This window comes from Cupressus sempervirens, chromosome 8, assembly GCF_028749045.1.
Source record: "Cupressus sempervirens isolate cs-2001-9-10 chromosome 8, ASM2874904v1, whole genome shotgun sequence".
Lineage (NCBI taxonomy): Eukaryota > Viridiplantae > Streptophyta > Pinopsida > Cupressales > Cupressaceae > Cupressus > Cupressus sempervirens.
Window position 1 is genome coordinate 410,284,547 of NC_143125.1, and position 18,985 is coordinate 410,303,531.

The 18,985-nt window shown below is 34.2% G+C and overlaps 1 protein-coding gene across 1 annotated transcript in view; it reads right to left on the minus strand.

The window, feature by feature from the left end:
* Nucleotides 1-18,985, minus strand: part of LOC149543009 (Ypt/Rab-GAP domain of gyp1p superfamily protein) — a 175,483-nt gene that overhangs the window by 4,891 nt on the left and 151,607 nt on the right. The window contains exons 8-9 of the mRNA XM_089797940.1: nt 18,130-18,235; nt 16,492-16,589 (exon numbers count right to left, since the gene is read on the minus strand). Coding sequence (XP_089654066.1) covers nt 16,492-16,589; nt 18,130-18,235 — 204 coding nt within the window. The remainder of the gene's footprint in view (nt 1-16,491; nt 16,590-18,129; nt 18,236-18,985) is intronic.

The following is an 18,985-nucleotide window of genomic DNA, read 5'->3' on the forward strand; positions in this document are numbered from 1 at the left end:
ACCCTTTCGAAAGGCAGTAATTGTTAAAGGTTGTGACCATTATGAAGAGGGGTGACTCTCCCTCACATTGGAGGCTGTAAAGGGGAGATATTTTTATTTCAGGAGGATATCCAAGGGAGAATAATTTGGGAAATAATATACTATTCTCAAAGCTGACAATGAAATGTGATGACTCAATCCTTATGAAGGGCAGTAACCTTTCCACCAACAGAGGAGTATTCATTCCAAGCATTGAAGGAGACTTATCAATCATCACTTACCTATACCTCAAGGCATCAATCAAGGAAGATCGAACCATTAAGCAATAATACTCAGAGCAGTGCTCAGCATCCAATGAGAGAGTTGGCAAACTTGATATTTACAAGGTGCTTGGGCAAGATTTAGGGCAATGCCAAAAAGGGACATTACAATCTCATACTGAAAATTGCAAACATGTCAGGATGAATCCAGACTACAGACAAATGGGATGTAGCAATGCAAGACCTGAAGGGTTGCTAGTAATCTAGTGTAACGAGTTATGGATGTTCATAATTATTTTGCTGTCAAAAGACCACCACAAAGCAGTACTGAGCACTTCTACATATGGGAAGGTTGTCCAAGAGCTACCTAAAACAGCCCCACAACATACCAAAAGTGCAATCCATGTGAGAATCAGAGACCTGAATTATCAAACTGGCTCATAACTCTTGTCATGAATGTAGGACCTTTATGTGGAGGGATTGATAAACTACATGAAATAATTGATATTCCCTGTATGTCGAATGCAAAAGATTACAAAAAATGCATCATGTACTCAAAAATAGTTACCACAGAAATGTGGTTTCATGAATTGCATGGATTGCAGCATCTATGCAAATGGTTCTGTTGACAAGACTTTCAAATATCTCAGTTAAACACAACTGGCAGCTGTAAAGCCAAACTTCACAAAGCTTGCCTACATTCCACCAGTGCATGCCAGAATGAGATTCTTTGAATAAAATGTGATGTCCACCAAGGTATAATTGATAGTGGATTTCAGTTGGATGATGCTAAACATATTCAAAATATTGAAGCAAATGCAGTTGGTGCACAGCTAAAATTCTCAGATTATGCAATTATCCTCATGACCTGCATCATTATGGCAGCCTATAACAGGGATTGGACATTTATTAAAACACATTTGGAAGTATCTTTCTGCAAAATATTTCATCTGCCTTTATTCAAATTTATGAACAATTTCAAGCATAGTCAACGCATGTGACTCACTTGACAGAATGTTAAAGAATTAAAGACAGATAAGGCCTGTGAACTGAATGTTAAAATGCCTCATCGAAATGTGGTCTCTTAGAATGCAATGATTGCAAGAAAATCAGAAACTGAAGTTATCCAAAAGGCTTAGAGACCTAAAGCGATTACATTTCAGCATATGAATGTTTGTCATAAATCTACGTGTCAAAGAGTCTCAACCCATAGTATGTTTTGTAAAGCCCATGATCATAGTTGAAAAACCTTGCAAGTACTTGCAGGCCAAACACACAGGTGAGTAAATTGTCAAAAAACCTGCCCGTGTTTTATAAAAACACAGAGCCACACCATTTCTCTGAAAACTCCCCTAAAAACTCGTCCCCATCTATATTTATTTTGAAAAGTGTCTTTTTAAGGTTTGGCATTGTTTTTGTCCTGTGAAAGCAAAAAGTGAGTACAAGTGTGTGAATGAGAGCACAATGGTGGTAAACTAGTCTTTATTGTTTTTTTGTTTCATTTGCTTCGGGTTGATCAACTCAACACAAAACTCATGCAGGACTATGAATCATTTATTACTTTATGCTTTACAAATTACTGATGAATAAACTATTTTTAATTATGTTACAAATGAAGTAATCAGGACTTAGTTAAATATTATATAAATGGAATTTTGTATATAACGAATAAATAATTTATGTCTGGATGAGCTAAGAAAACTCAATAGTTGTTATACAAGTCTTTCTATATATTCTAAGTTATCAGATCCATCTGGAAAGCTTTGGATCTTGATTCCAAAGTGATCCGGATCCAAATTCTCCTTAGATCCCTCTCAGATCCGGGCAGGATTCCGGAATGGAGTCCGAATTCTCTATGGATCCTTCACTAAGAGGGATCTAGGAAGGATCTGTGGGAATCCAAACCTATGAGCAAGGAAAAAGGGGCCCACTTCAAGGTTTTTTATATTTTTTTATATTAAAGTCAAACTCAACCCTAAAATGACCCATCCAAAGATTCCAAATCCTAATTCGACTCTGATACAAGTTTCCTAAAGTCATTTGATGGTCATTCATTCATCTTTCAAGCATTTTTCACTATTTTGGTTTGTTCTACAGCTGTAGCATTTTTCTTTGAAAGTGAACTATATTAAGTTTTGGTTTTGATGGTCATTCATTCATCTCTCAAGCATTTTTCACCAAACCTTCACCTTGATTCTAATGAAGATGATGAAGAGGAATATGGAATTGGATGCAAGATTACTATTTTAATTTTCAAATATGAAACATTAGAATATGGCTTGTGATTTAAATTTTCAGCATGTATTGAGATTTTGAGACTTTTACAAAGTATGAATATGATATAATCATATATTGGCAATAATGGATTTATCATTTTATGAGAATCTAACTTCTTATTATTATCATTACATGTTTGAACTTTGAAGTCTGGAACTAATGGTGAATAAGAATTGACATGTTACATATATGGAATCTATTAATACACACATACACACACATTTTGAAAATGTCTATATACCTATGGAATCGAGATCCCAATTTTTTTTGCCGAAACCCAAATTTGAGCTAGATTTAGGATCGGCTACTTAGTATATAGTTAATAAATAAATATATTATTATTTATCTATTGAATAGACTGAATATCTCCTAGGAGTTTGATTTGATACACACACACACACAAATAAAACAATATAGCCTACAAGGGTTTAGAAGCACTATATATATAGACTCTTAAAAACATACATATAGAAAGGGTAGGGATCTATTACTCCTATAAATTAAATATTAAGAATCAAAGGTAAGGACTCCAAAGGGACTATGACTTAGTCAAAAGCTAAATTAGATCAACTCGTTAAGGCGAAATGAGATAAATATTGCATGATGGAATATCTTAAATTGATTTTGAAATAGTAATGATATATAAGTTGAGGCCAAATATCATGGATGAGTTTTACATTCTAAATGATAAAGGCTGAGCAAATTGAAACAGAAATGATAAATCATCTTTGTTCCCATGCAAATTTTCAAAACTAGTCAAATGCAGTATGAGGACAATTTTTTATTATAAATTACATATTTTCAAGTGTTTGATAAGTTTGCTACATTATCGCTGTAATTTCCTCGAGTTTTTGCCAAGGCCTAGGTTTTTTAAAAATTTGGGCCTGCTGAGTCACTGTCAAGTCCAAATTTTACTGCTATGGGTATGATATACACATGCAAAACATGGAAACATAGAGATGACTCGTTGTACATATGAGGGGACTAGAACAATCCTTATAAAAGATGTTTAAGTCGAAGTGATAGGCAAGTTTGGTGAAATGGTTACAGACATAAACCAAAGGACTTCATTTTTGTAGGCAACTTATCATATAATTGATTGCATCAAGTGTGGGCTTTATCGTTACAATCCAGATGTATTTCTTATAAGCAGAATGCGATATCCGCTCTTAAACAATGAGGATATTTTTTTGTCTATCTAGCTTTGAACATCTTGAGTTTCACCATAGTTAATTCAATAGGAGTTCCTCCGACAGTGATGGAGCCTGAATTTTGGCAAAATTTAGAGGCCCCATTTGGTCATTCCCTCTCAAAACAATGATGCTGGAAGCATACTATCCAACCAAGGAAAAATATGATTCTGAAACATATCACCACTGTTTTGAAGCTCATTAGTGGCAATACGGGAGTGATTTGTGATGCTATCGATAGTGTTTTGATTGTCTCCTATGTTGAGTATCAGATAGAAGAAGAAAAGTTGAGTATGTTGATTGGTGAAAAGTTTAATAAGTCCAGAAATATCCTTGTCACAAGACAGCAGTATCATATGCAGAGTTTGCCCAATTAATCCTATTGATCAGATTAGCAGTACCCATTGAAAAACAGAATGACGTTTTCATATACAGCATTGCTTGCACTCATTGGTTACAGTTAATAGTTGAACAGAGCCTGCGATCATGCCGCCTGAGAGAGATGTTAAATGCACACGTGGATATACAGAGTATGATCAAATCGATGTTGTAGCCCCTCAGAATACGATTTCCTTACTCAATTTGTTACTGTGAAAGTTAATATATACAATGATGCCAAGGGAAGCATCAAAATAAATGATTAGCGAATCTGAATCTTGTTGTCCTTTGATCTTTGATGGCGTCAAGAGAGTCAAGTAGATGGAGATGAATTGGAATGTTGTGCATATTGGGCATCACATGATTGACAGGTGTATTTGTGTTGTTTTGAAAGCTGGAAGCGAGCATAACGTTGCCTTCAAAAAACTTCTCTCAGATGCTTTTTGTTTAGACTGAGAATTAATATCAAAGGCCATTTTCGCATCCGCAAAGATAAGGATAGGCAACACCTAATTTTTACACTGTTCCAGCGTTCGCGACATTAAAATCATTTTCTATCATGACCAACAATACAAGCAAACTATCCAAGAGTTCACGATGAGAAACTACAAAGATTCCTGTCGTCCATCGTTGATTGAAATTATGTCTAATGATGTTGTATATTTCTACAGGTCTGGAAAATGCGCGTTGGATGATGAAAACTTCTGCCGGAGGTATACACGGAAGTGTCAATCATGGGGAAGTCCTGAGGATACAATGCAAGAAATTGCCATTATTATGCACATTGTACCCAGTCACATAATATATCAACGAAAGTGGCAACAAAATCAGTTTTGGAGCACGCATGACAGGGCTGCCAGAACAAGAGGTTGAAGGAACCCATGAGGATCTGGAATCTGAAGATATGCAAAGTTGAATATATGTACAAACATATTGACCAGGGGAGCACATATAGCCTCCAAGTGGGTTGCTTGCTATGAAGAGACGCTAGATTTGCATTATAGGCGATGGTCTGACAAGCTGTTACGGCAACCATGGAAGATTCCAATGAAGTCCATACGCAAATGAAGAGGACATATGTGTGTGATAAAAATTTGCGATGCCTAAACCAATGTATAACAGGATGAGTAACGCCCAGTTATATTATTAGTTCCTGCCAACAGGCAGAATACTATAGCATCCATGCGATGCTTATTCTGAAGTTCTATTCAGCCAATGAAATCTTTGAATATTTACATGTTCCTATTCAAATATAATGTTTCTTTATACTAATTGTGTTATTCATTTTTCTAAAAATATATTTATCTGTAATTCTATTTGTTTGTACAATGAACAGTCAGTGTTCAAGCTTTTTTATGAACTTATAAGAAATATTTCTATTGAACTTTATTGTGCACACGTATAACACTGTGACAGACATTATTGTCAAATCTCAAAGAATTAGAAAAGATATACAAATCTGTAGGAAACCTGAGATATTGAGTGGTCATAGTGTTAACATTTAATGTTCGCATTGAATCTGGGTCAGCCATTGGGATTGTGAATTTAAAAATCCAGAATCTGGAACATTCATGTACTGTATGGGGTATTTTTTCTTCTTAGTGTCTCTCCTAAGTGAAGTTGCACAGCAGGCGTCTAGCAAATATTGAGGTAAGAAATTCATCCCCCTTCCAGTTATACTTTATTTTTTAATTTGTGCAGGCTTTGCTCATTCTTTTGTACATGTATTTTCTCAATTTTCTACTAGCCAGTTTAGGCTGCTCTCTATAGTTTCCCCCATGGATTTCAGAGCCACTGTGATTACGGTTACCAAGTGTAGTGAGGGAAGCCAAGAAAAACCAAAACATTGTTATAGTTATCTGCTGGTACTGACAGACTCTATTTGGGAAAAAAGCATTTAGCTGGTTTAAGTGATCCACATCATCCAAAACGGTGAAGGCCTCATGGCTTCTCAAATGATTTTCAACAATGAAATTGCCTTCATCTACATCATGGAACTGTAAATTAGCCACACCAAGGTCTTTTAGAAGTTTTTTCTACTTGTCAAATAGGGCGTTCCTGAATGAGGACACTGTTTTGTAGTTAAAATGACCACACTATTCATGATTGTGGTGTGCTCTGAAACCAACAATAGAAGCATGGGAAAACATGGCCATGATCATTGCCATGTTTTTGGATCTGCAATATCACCCTACGAAAGATAAATAAAGAGTAGGTAGACTAGGAAACACGGTCAATAGCATATCTTTCAGCATGTTTTACTTTCATCTTATACCGTTGCCATTGAATTCATCTGTAATGGCTGCAAATGCTTCTTTCATCTTATACCGTTGTCATTGAATTCATTTGTAATGGCTGCAAATGCTTCTTTCATCTTATACCGTTGCCATTGAATTTATCTGTAATGGCTGCAAATGTTTTTAGTTTTCTATAAGCCATTTGTTGAGTTGAATGCTTGGAACATTCACAACACTCGCTATCACTAACTTTTTAATTTTCAATTTCAGCTCCACCAAGTATTATATAAGAAAGCCCCAACCTTTAGTTCTTAAACAGGGGCTGCAAACATCCCATACTTTCATGTAAACTTGATAAATCCCTCCCCAATTCATAAGAAATGAGTATGATCACTAACCTGTCCAATTAAAAACTGCATTTTTTTAAGCTGTCCATACAGTTGATAGTTGAATAACATTTGATAGTATATATTAAAAAAAACAGAATACATAGTTCTCCAATGGGCAACAATTTAGCAACACTCAATGTTGATCTGTTCTCATAACACCTGGCATTGACAAATTTGCAGCCAGACACTTCCTTTAAATTCGATCTTTTCGGATAAATCAAATTATATAATTTTCACAATTATAGGTGCATATATATGTAATGTTTCTATTTTTCAATAAATCTTTTATGCTAATTGAATGAAAAGTCATGGAGAAACAATTCTCATAAGAGATATTTTTTACTCAATATTATATTTTCAGTCAAATATTTAAACATTATCATATTACTATTACTTATCCCCACATTACTATCGGCAGGAACTAGACGCTTTGCATCCTTGCTATTTATTGTTTAAAATACTCACAAAAGATAGAAGGCATTTGGATTATCCATTTATCGATTAATTTTTTCATGTTAGCTATTTGTTGTGAAAGGACGCAATGCTTGGTAAAGCAACCAATGTTCCTTGCTATTCTATAAATTTAGAATGTAAATCAAATGAAAAACACAATTCATATATGTATACAATTTTTACATATTCAAGTTATATGCACTTCGATATATTATATTCTTTCATTGGTAAAAAAATAGATTTTTGAACTAAGCCCATGGATTCTGGATTGTTGAGTAAATATTTTTATATGCGTTATCAAATCGAACTGCAGTGGATGGATCATCCATAAGGAGTGTCTTCATTCCTTTTTTTATTCTGACATAACCAGTAAGAATGTTCATTTTATTTATATGCATAATGCTTTAGAGTTGGAAATGTTATAAAGTTTCGTCCTTTATAATTATTTTTTAAATTCTATAAATAATTTATATGATAGATAGGTGGACAGGGTCAATTATAGCATTTTAAAATTTAACATCATAGATATTGAGAAATATTTAATTGTTTCCAAATCTATGTCTAGCTTGTCTCCCAACCACGAGAGTTAAAATACATTCTAGACTATTTTAAAATTGCCTCCATATATTTGATCCATCATGCCTTGATTATTAAATTGTTAGTCTTTGCATTGCATAAGACGGTATTAATGTTTTCAGTGGTGGGCACAATTAATTTCTATAATCAAAGTTAATAAATAAATTCTTAAGGTTAAAAAAGCAGTTTATTTTTAAAGTAATTTTAAAGTAATAATTTCTACTTTCTGATTGGATGGTGGCAATTATAGTAGGGGTTAAATTTAATTTTCTGCACCAAAAATTGAAAAGAAAAAACAGTTTATGGAAAGTTCTCCAGTTCCAGAACATTGTCGAAATCAACTGTCCGGTGAGTGCAAAGCCCAAGCGAACTGTAATACACATGCCCTTTGGCTCTTTTGGAGGGTTATCTTCCTATTTATTTTTTATCATCTTTTCAAGGGCTGCATTTTCGGCCAATTTGTCAATCTGCTTGTGCAAATTGACATCAATAAGAGGCGGAACAGGCGGTGGTGGAGGCTCCATCATCTACAGTGATTGCAAGCTATTTGGTTTTGAATCTCTACACATTTAGTCAAAATGAGGGTGAAGAATATGTTTTGGATGCCTCCATTGAGAGGGCCAAACAAAATTAATTTCAGAAATTGCAGGTCTGGACTCTAAAATTGCATAAATGGTGAACAAAAATTGATCTTTCATTCTTCTTCAAAATCCTCCCAATCTGGTCAGAAATGGGGCTATTTATTGTCCCTTATATTCAACGTCATGTGTCTGGTAATTATCAGAAAATTGGTTTCAAGAGGCAGCAATTCAGACAGTTTGGAGGGTCACAGGTGGAGCGGAAAAGCTGCAGAGGAAACAGAGGGGGCAGCACAATACTTTTGTCCTGGCCATGGATACATTTTTGTTGACACTTTTCAAGACAAAACTCTCACTTGCATAAGCAATGAGTGTTATATGGGACAAAATTGCATTGAAATCGATCATGACTGCATAGAAAACACAGATAGATTAGATAGCTATTCTTTACAATGTGTTCTTTTTCCCAATTTCTTATTTCTACAAATACAGGCTTCAAGAAGTCTATTCACAAATAATTTGTTTTCTATCCAGTACTTTCTTGTTTTAGATCCTAAAACACTAAATATTGAAGCATAAATGTTTCAAGTATGAATAATTGCCGCAGGGCCTTTAAAGTTTTAAACAGGTAAAACCTTGCACTTTCATTACCTGCTTTCTCTTGCATAAGGCAGGGACTTATGCTCACCAAGAGCTCTTGTTTATAATTGATGTGCATAGAATTTTGACTTAAACTTATAATATTGACTCTATCACCCATTTAATTTCAGCACTGGTCTTTATGTTATTCATAGTTCATAATGCATATACTAGCAATTATTTAATTTCTTTCCTTTGAAGAATTAATATATTCATTTGTTGCAATCATCTATAATAATTATTTTTATTTAAAACATCTTGAGATTCATACATTAATTTATTATTATCAGTTCATAATTTGCAAGTTAAAAGCTTTCTATAATTCTCGCCATTTTGGAAGCTTTCATTATATTCGTATTCTAACCAATCTGCTATAAGGATCTTGGATTTAAGTGATTTATTCACGATCAAGTACACCCGCTTTGGCCTTGCAGAGTCAGACGTGTAGGGAATTCGAATTTCACTGTTTAGTTCCGTCAAGTTGGCCATAACCAGTTGGATATCCCAGCACCGAGTTGACAAGACTCATAGGATTCCAATCTGCAGTTTTAGGAACCAACAGGCAGTACACCAGGGTTCTGGGATGGTGACAATGACGACAAGGGGATACATTTTTTGAAATTGAATTTTCAAGAGGAAATTTTTTAGGTGATGATGAGAGATGAATACTAAAAATTAGAGGAAAATTGGAAGTATAGAAAATTTGAAATATTCATATGATAACATTGATAAGGCATCCACCATACACATTATGGAACCTTAAGAAGTTAATACCATGCCATTGGGTTATCCTTTCCATCCTTTGTTTGATTGAAACACATTCTAGTGTTGGAATGGGCATCAACGCAACACACTAGAGGAGGTTGATCTACAATCTAATTTGATCTTTGAGGCTAAGGATCCTATCTTTTGCGATAAGGATCTCAATTGGTTCACCGGGTGGTTAGAGAGGCTTCTGTAAAAACCATGTTAGAGAAGGATAAATCACAAAAAAAACACTTTGGATGTTGATTTAGGTCTCACCAAGACGAAGGCAAGTATCATGGTTGCAACATCATCTAGGACCTTTCTTAGATGCCCACATAGGATAGCTATAGGCTCCCTATAAGCCATAGACTTTTTATATTCCATATAGCCATATCTAATGCCATGGATTTCATATTCCATTCGCTCTATATATATTTGACAATATTTATATATATCTAAATGTGTTATTTCTTTCAGATAAAATTTGATCTCATACTCTCAGATGATTTGCCCCCTGTGCATGCATGCGGGCCTTTGCACGTCTCCGCGGGCGGCGCCCTTGTAGCTGGGTAATAAAGTGCCTGCCTCTGCATGCAGGCTTATCCTGTTACCCTTATTATGCTGCCTATCTGGGCCGGGCCCCTAGGGGAACTATGATTCCCGCCTTTAGAATAGTAGGGCGATTAATATATACTTGTGTATGAGGTCAAATTAGCTTATATTTGATGAGGTTATTGTGTCTTTAAGGTTTATTTGTTAAAAGGTGCATGAAACAAGTTTCGAATTCTTAAAACTCTTTGAGTTCCTTGGGCTTTTAAATTTGCCAAGTATTCACCAAGTCTACATTGAGTCTAGGTGCCGAATTTGAGTCCGACTCCAAGTTCAAAATCAGTTTGCCAAGTCCAAGGCGAGCCAAGTATTGTAACACTAGTTACAATGGATCAGCATGGTGCAGCTCAGAAATTATTGTCAAAGTGAAGCCAATGAAAGTACTGGATGTCATACGGGATCAATGATCATTGATCCTAGGTCATTTAGTTGATCATTTATCAGTCACCTATCCTAAGAGACCAAAGGCATGAGAGGATTCAAAAACTTATTACATTTCTTTTCACATTAATTTGGGACCGTAGAAGCAAACATAATGAATAAATCATCAAAACTGCAATTAATTCCAAAACAGCAGTAGTTCCAATTTTTTTCTCCAAAACTTGTGATTTTGAGGTAAATTGTTGACTATCATGTTTTTAACGATTTTATTTAATAATTTTACTCTCTAAATTGTGATTTTTTCCAAAATAAATTCATCAAATTTCACCTACCCATGTTGGTAGGAATTATTCCTGTGCATTTTTACTATTTTATCCTTTTTCTTTGGTGGTTTGCTCTAATAACTTTGTGGCATGATTTTCTTCCCTCAAGCAAGTTTGCTGTAATTTCTTCAATCTAGGGTTTTCTGTAATTCATTTATAGATTGTTGTTGTGGTATCAATTGCTTTTTCAGTTTTTCCTATGACACATTTAAGTTCAAATGAATTCCAGTTCAGTCCAAATTAGATATAAATTTCACAGAGTTATCAACTAATGAAAGTTCAAAAATATCTGGTGACAATGAGTTGACAGATTACTATTAGAAGCTTGTAGTTGTATATCCAAGGATACCCTGGTTATACAGAAATCTAAGAGAACTTCATAAAATAGGCTCTTAGTTTAAAGATATATATTGTACATTTCACTAGTTTTGGCATATTACCAAACTAAGCAATGCCTCTTTGGAACAAGTATGAGTTTAGGTCTATGGTTGGCATATTAATCCAATAAGAAAGACCAACAGTTTATCACTCACTTTCACAGAATTGGTAATTTTTAATATCCATCACCTTCTCGTTCTACCATAAGTGAGATAGAAATTTTAACACACAATAGAGTGTTCTGTATAAACTATCTACTTTCTACCTAGAGAGAACTTAACCACATGATAGCTTTCACTAAGAACTTCCATCATGTACATCTCCATGTAAGGAGTGCATATTGATGAACATGCAATATTAGCATGTTTTTAATATTACATCAAATAACACATTAAAGATTGTGAATGTTATTGCATCAAACAGTTTCTTTGAAAGGAAAGCATATTATATCTCATTGTAGATAACCTTAGTAACATAAAAATTTGGAAATTGGGTTTACCAGGTGGCAGCTGTTGGATTGGGTTAAGTAATTTTGAAGCTGTAATGTAACCCTTCCCTTAATTCAGCCTGTGGTGTCACATAAGCCCATTCCTTTACTTTACTCAAGGGTTGGAACTTGGAAGAATAAATCTATTTAAACAGGAGGAAGCAGATTGAGAAAGTTGGCAAATAGCAAAAAAATCAACTTTAATGGCATCTGCTGTTTAATTTTGTCAGTTTCTGACAATCTGGTATGGGAGTTGCAAAATGACTTTTCAAAGACATTGAGAGTGCTAAGTGGAAGTCAGCATCTACTTAATATTTACGCACTATGAAATAAGCTTTGTACAATGCAATGCAATCAACCATATGAACAAAAACAAAAACATCTATATTTGACAGTTTATGGGCTAAACTCTCAATTTTTTATTTTCTCTGTACTATGGAAATGCCTTTGGATTTCAAAATCCAAAAGTTTTTGTCCCTCTTTCTAAATTTCTTGCTAATTTTTTGAGTCCATTTTTCCTGACTTATTCAAAAAATCTTATACTTTTGGTTGCCAACATCTTGCCTGTGTAATTTATTTTTCCCAAAAATTATTGCTGCTAAACTTTGGACAATTCCAATATGGAGATACTAACATTTTATTTGACATCTTTGTTCAATTGAATGGTGGTAAAAGTAATGTCCAATTTCACAAAGATCTTATTATGGTAAAATAATGAATGTGTTATTAAACAAAGATCATGAATGATCTATATATACAAGATACAAGAGAATGTTTCTATAATGAACAAGAGAGAGGAAATAGAAACATTTGTGTAGAGTGAAAATGAAAGTTTCTATAACGCACAGAAGGAGTTTATGGAAACATTACAAAAAGAGTGAACATTAGGAAAAGATGGAAGAGATAGAAAATAGAAACTATCTACTATCGCAATACCCTCCCTTCCCTTAATGGTCAATCTATCTTCATACAAAAAAAAATTGCATGTCCTCAAAAAGCGTAAAAGGCAGCCTCAGGTTGATCAGAGAGGTTTGTACGTTCTACAATGTTGGCATGTGATTGAGAACCTCCCTGCTTCCATTGGTCAAAACCAACGCAAATCATGCAATCTTGAATCACATGACCAATTTGTGGCAATAGTTGCACTAGATTTGCTTCTTCTCAGAGCTATTTTTAGATTGAGCATATGACTGAGATGGACCTTTATCCTTGTTAAAGGATTGGACTAAACATGCTTTTTCAGAGGAGGACAAAGGAGCACTACTACCAAATTGTTGCTTCCAATGATCCTACTGCAAAAGTTTGGTGCACAGATCTAAGAACTTCAGGTCAACATTAGTTGTAGTAATGTTGAGTGTCTCAATAAAGTGCTCATAGGATGGTGGTAGGCTTTTTATAATAAGGACCACCATATCCTCTTCCCCCATAGTACAGCCAATGGCCTCAAGTTGATCCTTGATGTCCTTAATCTTTAGAAGATGTTCCTGTAAGGGCATGTGCTCATCCATAATAATAGAGAATAGTTGATTCTTTAGAAAGAAGGCTCTTCTTTTATTTGATGTCTTGTGGAGATCCTTCGGTGTTGTCCAGATCTCTACAGTTGTCTTGCTAGAGGGCACTTGAGGTAGATGAACACCAACAACTGAAAGCTTAATAAGCATAACTGCTTCAGGATTACACTCACCAAACTTCTCTTAAGTAGCATCAACTATGGCAGGACGAGTCTCGGTACCCTGAACAAGTGCCTCAAGGCGACAATACTTGAAGATCATCATCATTTCCATTGAAACATTGACTACCTTCCAGCTGTGACTGGTGTGAGATGCCATTACATGTTTTTCAATGAAAAAGAGTGAAATTTGAGATGGCACGAACTTCAAGATAGATTGATAGAAGACCAAAAAAATTGAAGAAACACCCAAATAAGAGCTAAAAAAACTCACAAATAATCTGAAATTAGATTTTGATTCTGCTGGCTCGAAAATTGAGGCACGAAAAACAATGCACCCAGGAAAAATAGAGACCAACCCAATTGAGATCTGCAAAAACCCACCAAAAATCTACAAAAAAAACAAAACAAAAACCAACACAAGAAAAGAGAGTTTATAAAGAAACCCAGCCGTTTTGAGAAAAACCAAAAAAAGGCAGATTTTGACTGTTAAAAAAATGGTGGAAAACAAAACTTCTGGATGAAAATCAGAGACAAAGGGTTTAAAACACCCCAAACACTGCCCTTTGCAGAAGATGTGCAGAAAAAGTCAGCTTGAAAATACCCAAGAAGAAGGCCACAAAATTACAAAAAATAGTTGAACACTGAATCTCTAGTCGGGTTTGGAGGAAAACAAATATTCAAATTTTGAACACACTCAGGTGAATATTTCAAAAATTTTGAACTAATAATTTCAAAAAAGAAATTTAATTTTTTTGAAGAGGCCAGGAATTTGCTTTGATACCATATTATGGTAAAATAATGAATGTGTTATTAAACAAACATCATGAATTGATCTATATACACAAGATACAAGAGAATGTTTCTATAACGAACAAGAAAGAGGAAATAGAAACATTCTTGTAGAGTGAAAAAGAAAGTTTCCGTAAGGAACAGGAGGAGTTTATGGAAACATTACAAAAAGAATGACCATTAGAACAAGATGGAAGAGAGAGAAAATAGAAACTATCTGATATCGTAATAGATCCTTCTTGATAAATGTCCCTCAAATGGTAATTAAAGTGTTAAGTCAGTAATTTTATTGACAACTTCACGATTCTTTAATCTTTCTGCCAATGGATTTTGGCTCCAGTCTTAGTAGTATGAAATTGTTCAAACCTTGTCCTCAATGAATCTTAATTGATGCATAACAAGGCTTGTGGAGCTGAAAATCTTAAATCAAGATGAACCCAATATAATTTAATCATCAAAGAGGCTGCACCATTTTTTGGGGTGTCAGACAAATAAACTAGGAAACCTCAAAGGTCTGCATTATGATAGATATCAGGTATGATTTCTTTAATATTTAAGCATTGTTTAAGGTTCTTATCTACTCATAACTATACAGATGTTTAGGCATGTTAAATCACAATGAATAGGGCATCTTGTTTGCTTGCAGGCTTGCTTGTATATGAACATTCTATCCATAACAAACCTTTGTTCCACATGGCTTTGCACAACCTACATTGAGAAAGGAAGATCCCCTCTTATAAGGAGTTCATTGCAATTCCACATTTCCAACAACAGATTGTTACACTAGGATAGTGCTCTTATTCCTCGGTTACTTATCTCTGAAACAAATCTTGGTGTGCAGAAATGGGCAACAACAATGTATGGTATTGCTGGACAGTGAAACTACTGGGAACATGACTTTTGTGTGTGATTCATAATTGTTATCTAAGTTACTCTACATGTATACAGGAGGATAAAAGCATTCAAGTCTAGAGGAAGACAATGTATTGACAGTGAAACCATTGTGAACGTGACTTTTGTGTATGGTTAATAATTGTTATCTTACTAAGTTAATCTACATGTATACAGGAGGATAAAAAGTATTCAAGTCTAGAGGAAGACTTGTGATAAGTGATAAAAACCCTTATGAGTGATTAATTATGGATGCAACCTTGAGTTGTAATTATCAGTTGCTGATTATTTAAATGCATGACACAGCAAGAACAACAGATAGGATAATATGACAAGGGTACCTCGCAACCAAGTCAGTTGACAAGGTGTTAAAGGTTTTAAAGAAGCCAATGCATCATCTTTCCCAAAGCAAGAATTGTTAGGACCCATTCACACTTTGTGCTAGCAGTATCTATATGGTGGATCTTGCAGATAGAGACTGGATAAAATGAAAAGTACTTCTCTTATAAAGAATGAAGCGTAATGTTGCTTGTTTATATAGAAGCTTAGATAATTTTAGCTCTAGAAGGGTGCGGTTGAAAACTCTTGTAACTAAATGACCTATATTTTAAGTAGCTAATCCTCAAGCAAGGGTTATGAGGTGATCCCTACCTCAAAAGAGGGGACAAGGTGCTAGATGTAAAAGAGAAAAATTTCCATGGACCTAAGACCACCACGAAATTTTAAGATCATTAATTCTGACAAATACTAGTGAATTAAGTTTTTAAAGAGTTAAAAGACAATGACTACTACTTGATGCCCTATAAAGAAAGATGTCAAATAAGTACATAGAAGAGTATTATAGCAATGGAATGACCTTCATGCTTCCAATGAAAATATGAATAGGTTAAGTAGAATAAAGAAACATAAGGAGTGCACAATAAGACACCTAGAGTGCTATAAATGACAACAGAAATTTAAGAAGGCTTGCAGAACTTTCTAGGCGTTAGGAATATCAATGAAGAGAACTATTATTAGCATACAAATCTAAGTAACTTAAAGGAGAAAAGTAGTGTAGACCACTGTTGGGATGAATTAAATGATATTAGACCCTTGCGGTAACTGGCTACACTAGAATTATGAACCTCCACAATTGTAAACTAAGCAATCACTGAGTGCTTGATAAGTTGAGATCATGTTCAAGTGATGCATGCATATCCTACTTCATTGAAAGAATATTAAAAAATACAGGAAACCTAATATTACTACAAATTTTTACCTCCCAAAGAAATAGTGCATCTCCAAAAGAAAGCTCTCTACGGAAAAGGACCATCAACATCCGAAATGCAAAGATGTAGCTTCCACCACCTAATGTCTCTGTCATATGGAATAGAAATTCTTCAATAAAAAAAATAACACATTTCCTAACATTATAGACGGAATTACTATGACTCGTGGAAAATACAATAATGAACATTATGAAAAACCAAGACCAAAGAAACAAAATATCAGTTTATGTTCTAATGGAAAGAATTCATATTGACCATACCACTTACCAGTAAGGGAATAGATAATGCATCTCAAAATGTCAACACATCTAATCTAATTCAATATTTTGGTAATCAAAATCAAATTTCTCACCATGAGGCAAGATCACACATTTCTATACTTAACTGTGCATAGAAACTGTTTAGGGTCAAGAAATCACCATCTTTTGTTGGAAGAAAATTATCAGATCTGACTACCAATTCAGATTTAAGAGTAGAATTGATATTGTCACATATAAGGGTATAATTCAATAATCAAAAGAATAGTTAGGACAAAATGTTTGCTTTCCAACATAACAACCATTCATCTATTGCCCACTGATGTTTATAAATATGATTATATTAAGTACGAAATCACGATGTGTAATACAGAGTCTAACTCACATTGAACTCTTAAAAATTTCTCAATCCTTATAATGTGTTTTAATCTATATGTATATGTAAAAATTCTTGCTAAGAACACACACACGTGCATGTTTATGTTGGTGAACCAAAGTGGCAGTTGACATTTTCAATCAAAATTTAAGAGAATGTGAAGCCAATTTTAAAAGTATACTCAAAATGACATTTTTTATTGATAGTAAATTACGGGACAGAATTATCAAGTCTACTGAGGAGGGAATAGGGAGCACACAACTTGGAACCCAATTAGCAATAAGGAAAAAAGAGTAATTTATTTACAAAACTCAAATTAAATGGAAAGCATTCCTTTTGAAGGGAGAAAAAAGGTATGGACGGTCATAGATTGGACAAATATATTGTCCTGAAAATCAAACATTAACTACAAATCAAACACTTTCCCAATGTATCAATCTCTGATCTAAATTTATGGAAAATGACTCACCATAAGAGAAATCTTGTAGAGAACACACTACAAAAAGGAAATTCAATTTAAATGATATATGGATGATAAAAGGACAAACTACCAATTCCTATGTTTATTTGCATCTAATATAGGCTAGTGCATCCAAGTCCATTATGAGATTGGGGTGGTACTGTACAGTGGCCATATTATATAGCTGTTAAGAACAATTCTCTAAGACAGTCATCTAATACGTTAATAGAGCAAAATGAAAGAAAAGACAAAAGAAATAAGAATAATATAACAATAAATCAAGCTAGCAAAAATACAATGTTTTTTGTGGAGTTGAATAAAGAAAAGAAGTTTTATCAGCGTCTAATGAATGATAAGGACAGTCAAATGAGACTTTGTAAGACAAGAAGTCACATTAGCTAATCAAGAGTGCCAGAGCAAAAACATTAACAACATAAACCATAAGAAATGTTCACGTACAAATCCCATATAAAGGTTAAGTTGTTGTTAAGAAAAATAGGGAACTAAAAATAAAACTGAGACTTAAAATGCATACCCAGGTGCTTATGAAGCTTTGGTTCAAGAACTTGGGTGATTGAAGCTAGACTTTGAAGTTGACTCTGCACTCCAACTGAATTGTCCGTGCATCTGAAATTTCCCCTCTTCACTCTCCAAAACAAACAAGCAAATAATCACTAAGTGATCTAAATCTATGATAATGAACTGAACGTAATTTCCAAATAAATACTAGAAAGAAGACATATTTGATATTTTATTTTAAAAGAATTAAATTTTACATCAAACAGGCAGAATAAACTTATTTTCATGATATTTGTGGAGAACTTCTCAAAAAAGGTTAATACTTCAAGAAATAGGATGCTAATCTTCCATCAAGAATGGAACAAACCTAAACCAAAAAAGAACACACAACAATGATCAATGCAAATACAAAAATCCACCACTAGCAAAACATGGAAAAGTAACATAAAGAGATATAGCTTGAAAACTGAACATTAGTTTTAGCCTTTCAGCAAAAGAATATATGAAAACAATACACAATTTTTGGGGACTGAAGATATTCTACCCATAGTAGGATCTAAATAAATTTGTTCAGGAAATAACATATGCAAGCTGAAGTATACATCTGTTTGAGTCACACATTGATCAACTTCTCAGCAATAATCTTGACATCATAGGGTTGTACGTCAATCTTTGCCTCAGCTTTGAATGGTCATCCATGTGAGGCCTCTTATTTCTTCAATTCTAGTTTCTTGTGATCTTCTTCACTCTTCCAATTTGGCTATTAGAACTAGCATCATGCTTTCAAGTCTACCCATCTTCTCTTCTGCACTAAAAATTCTTGGTACATCTTCAAGTTTATAGAACCTTGCTTCGGCATTGTCCTCAACTTC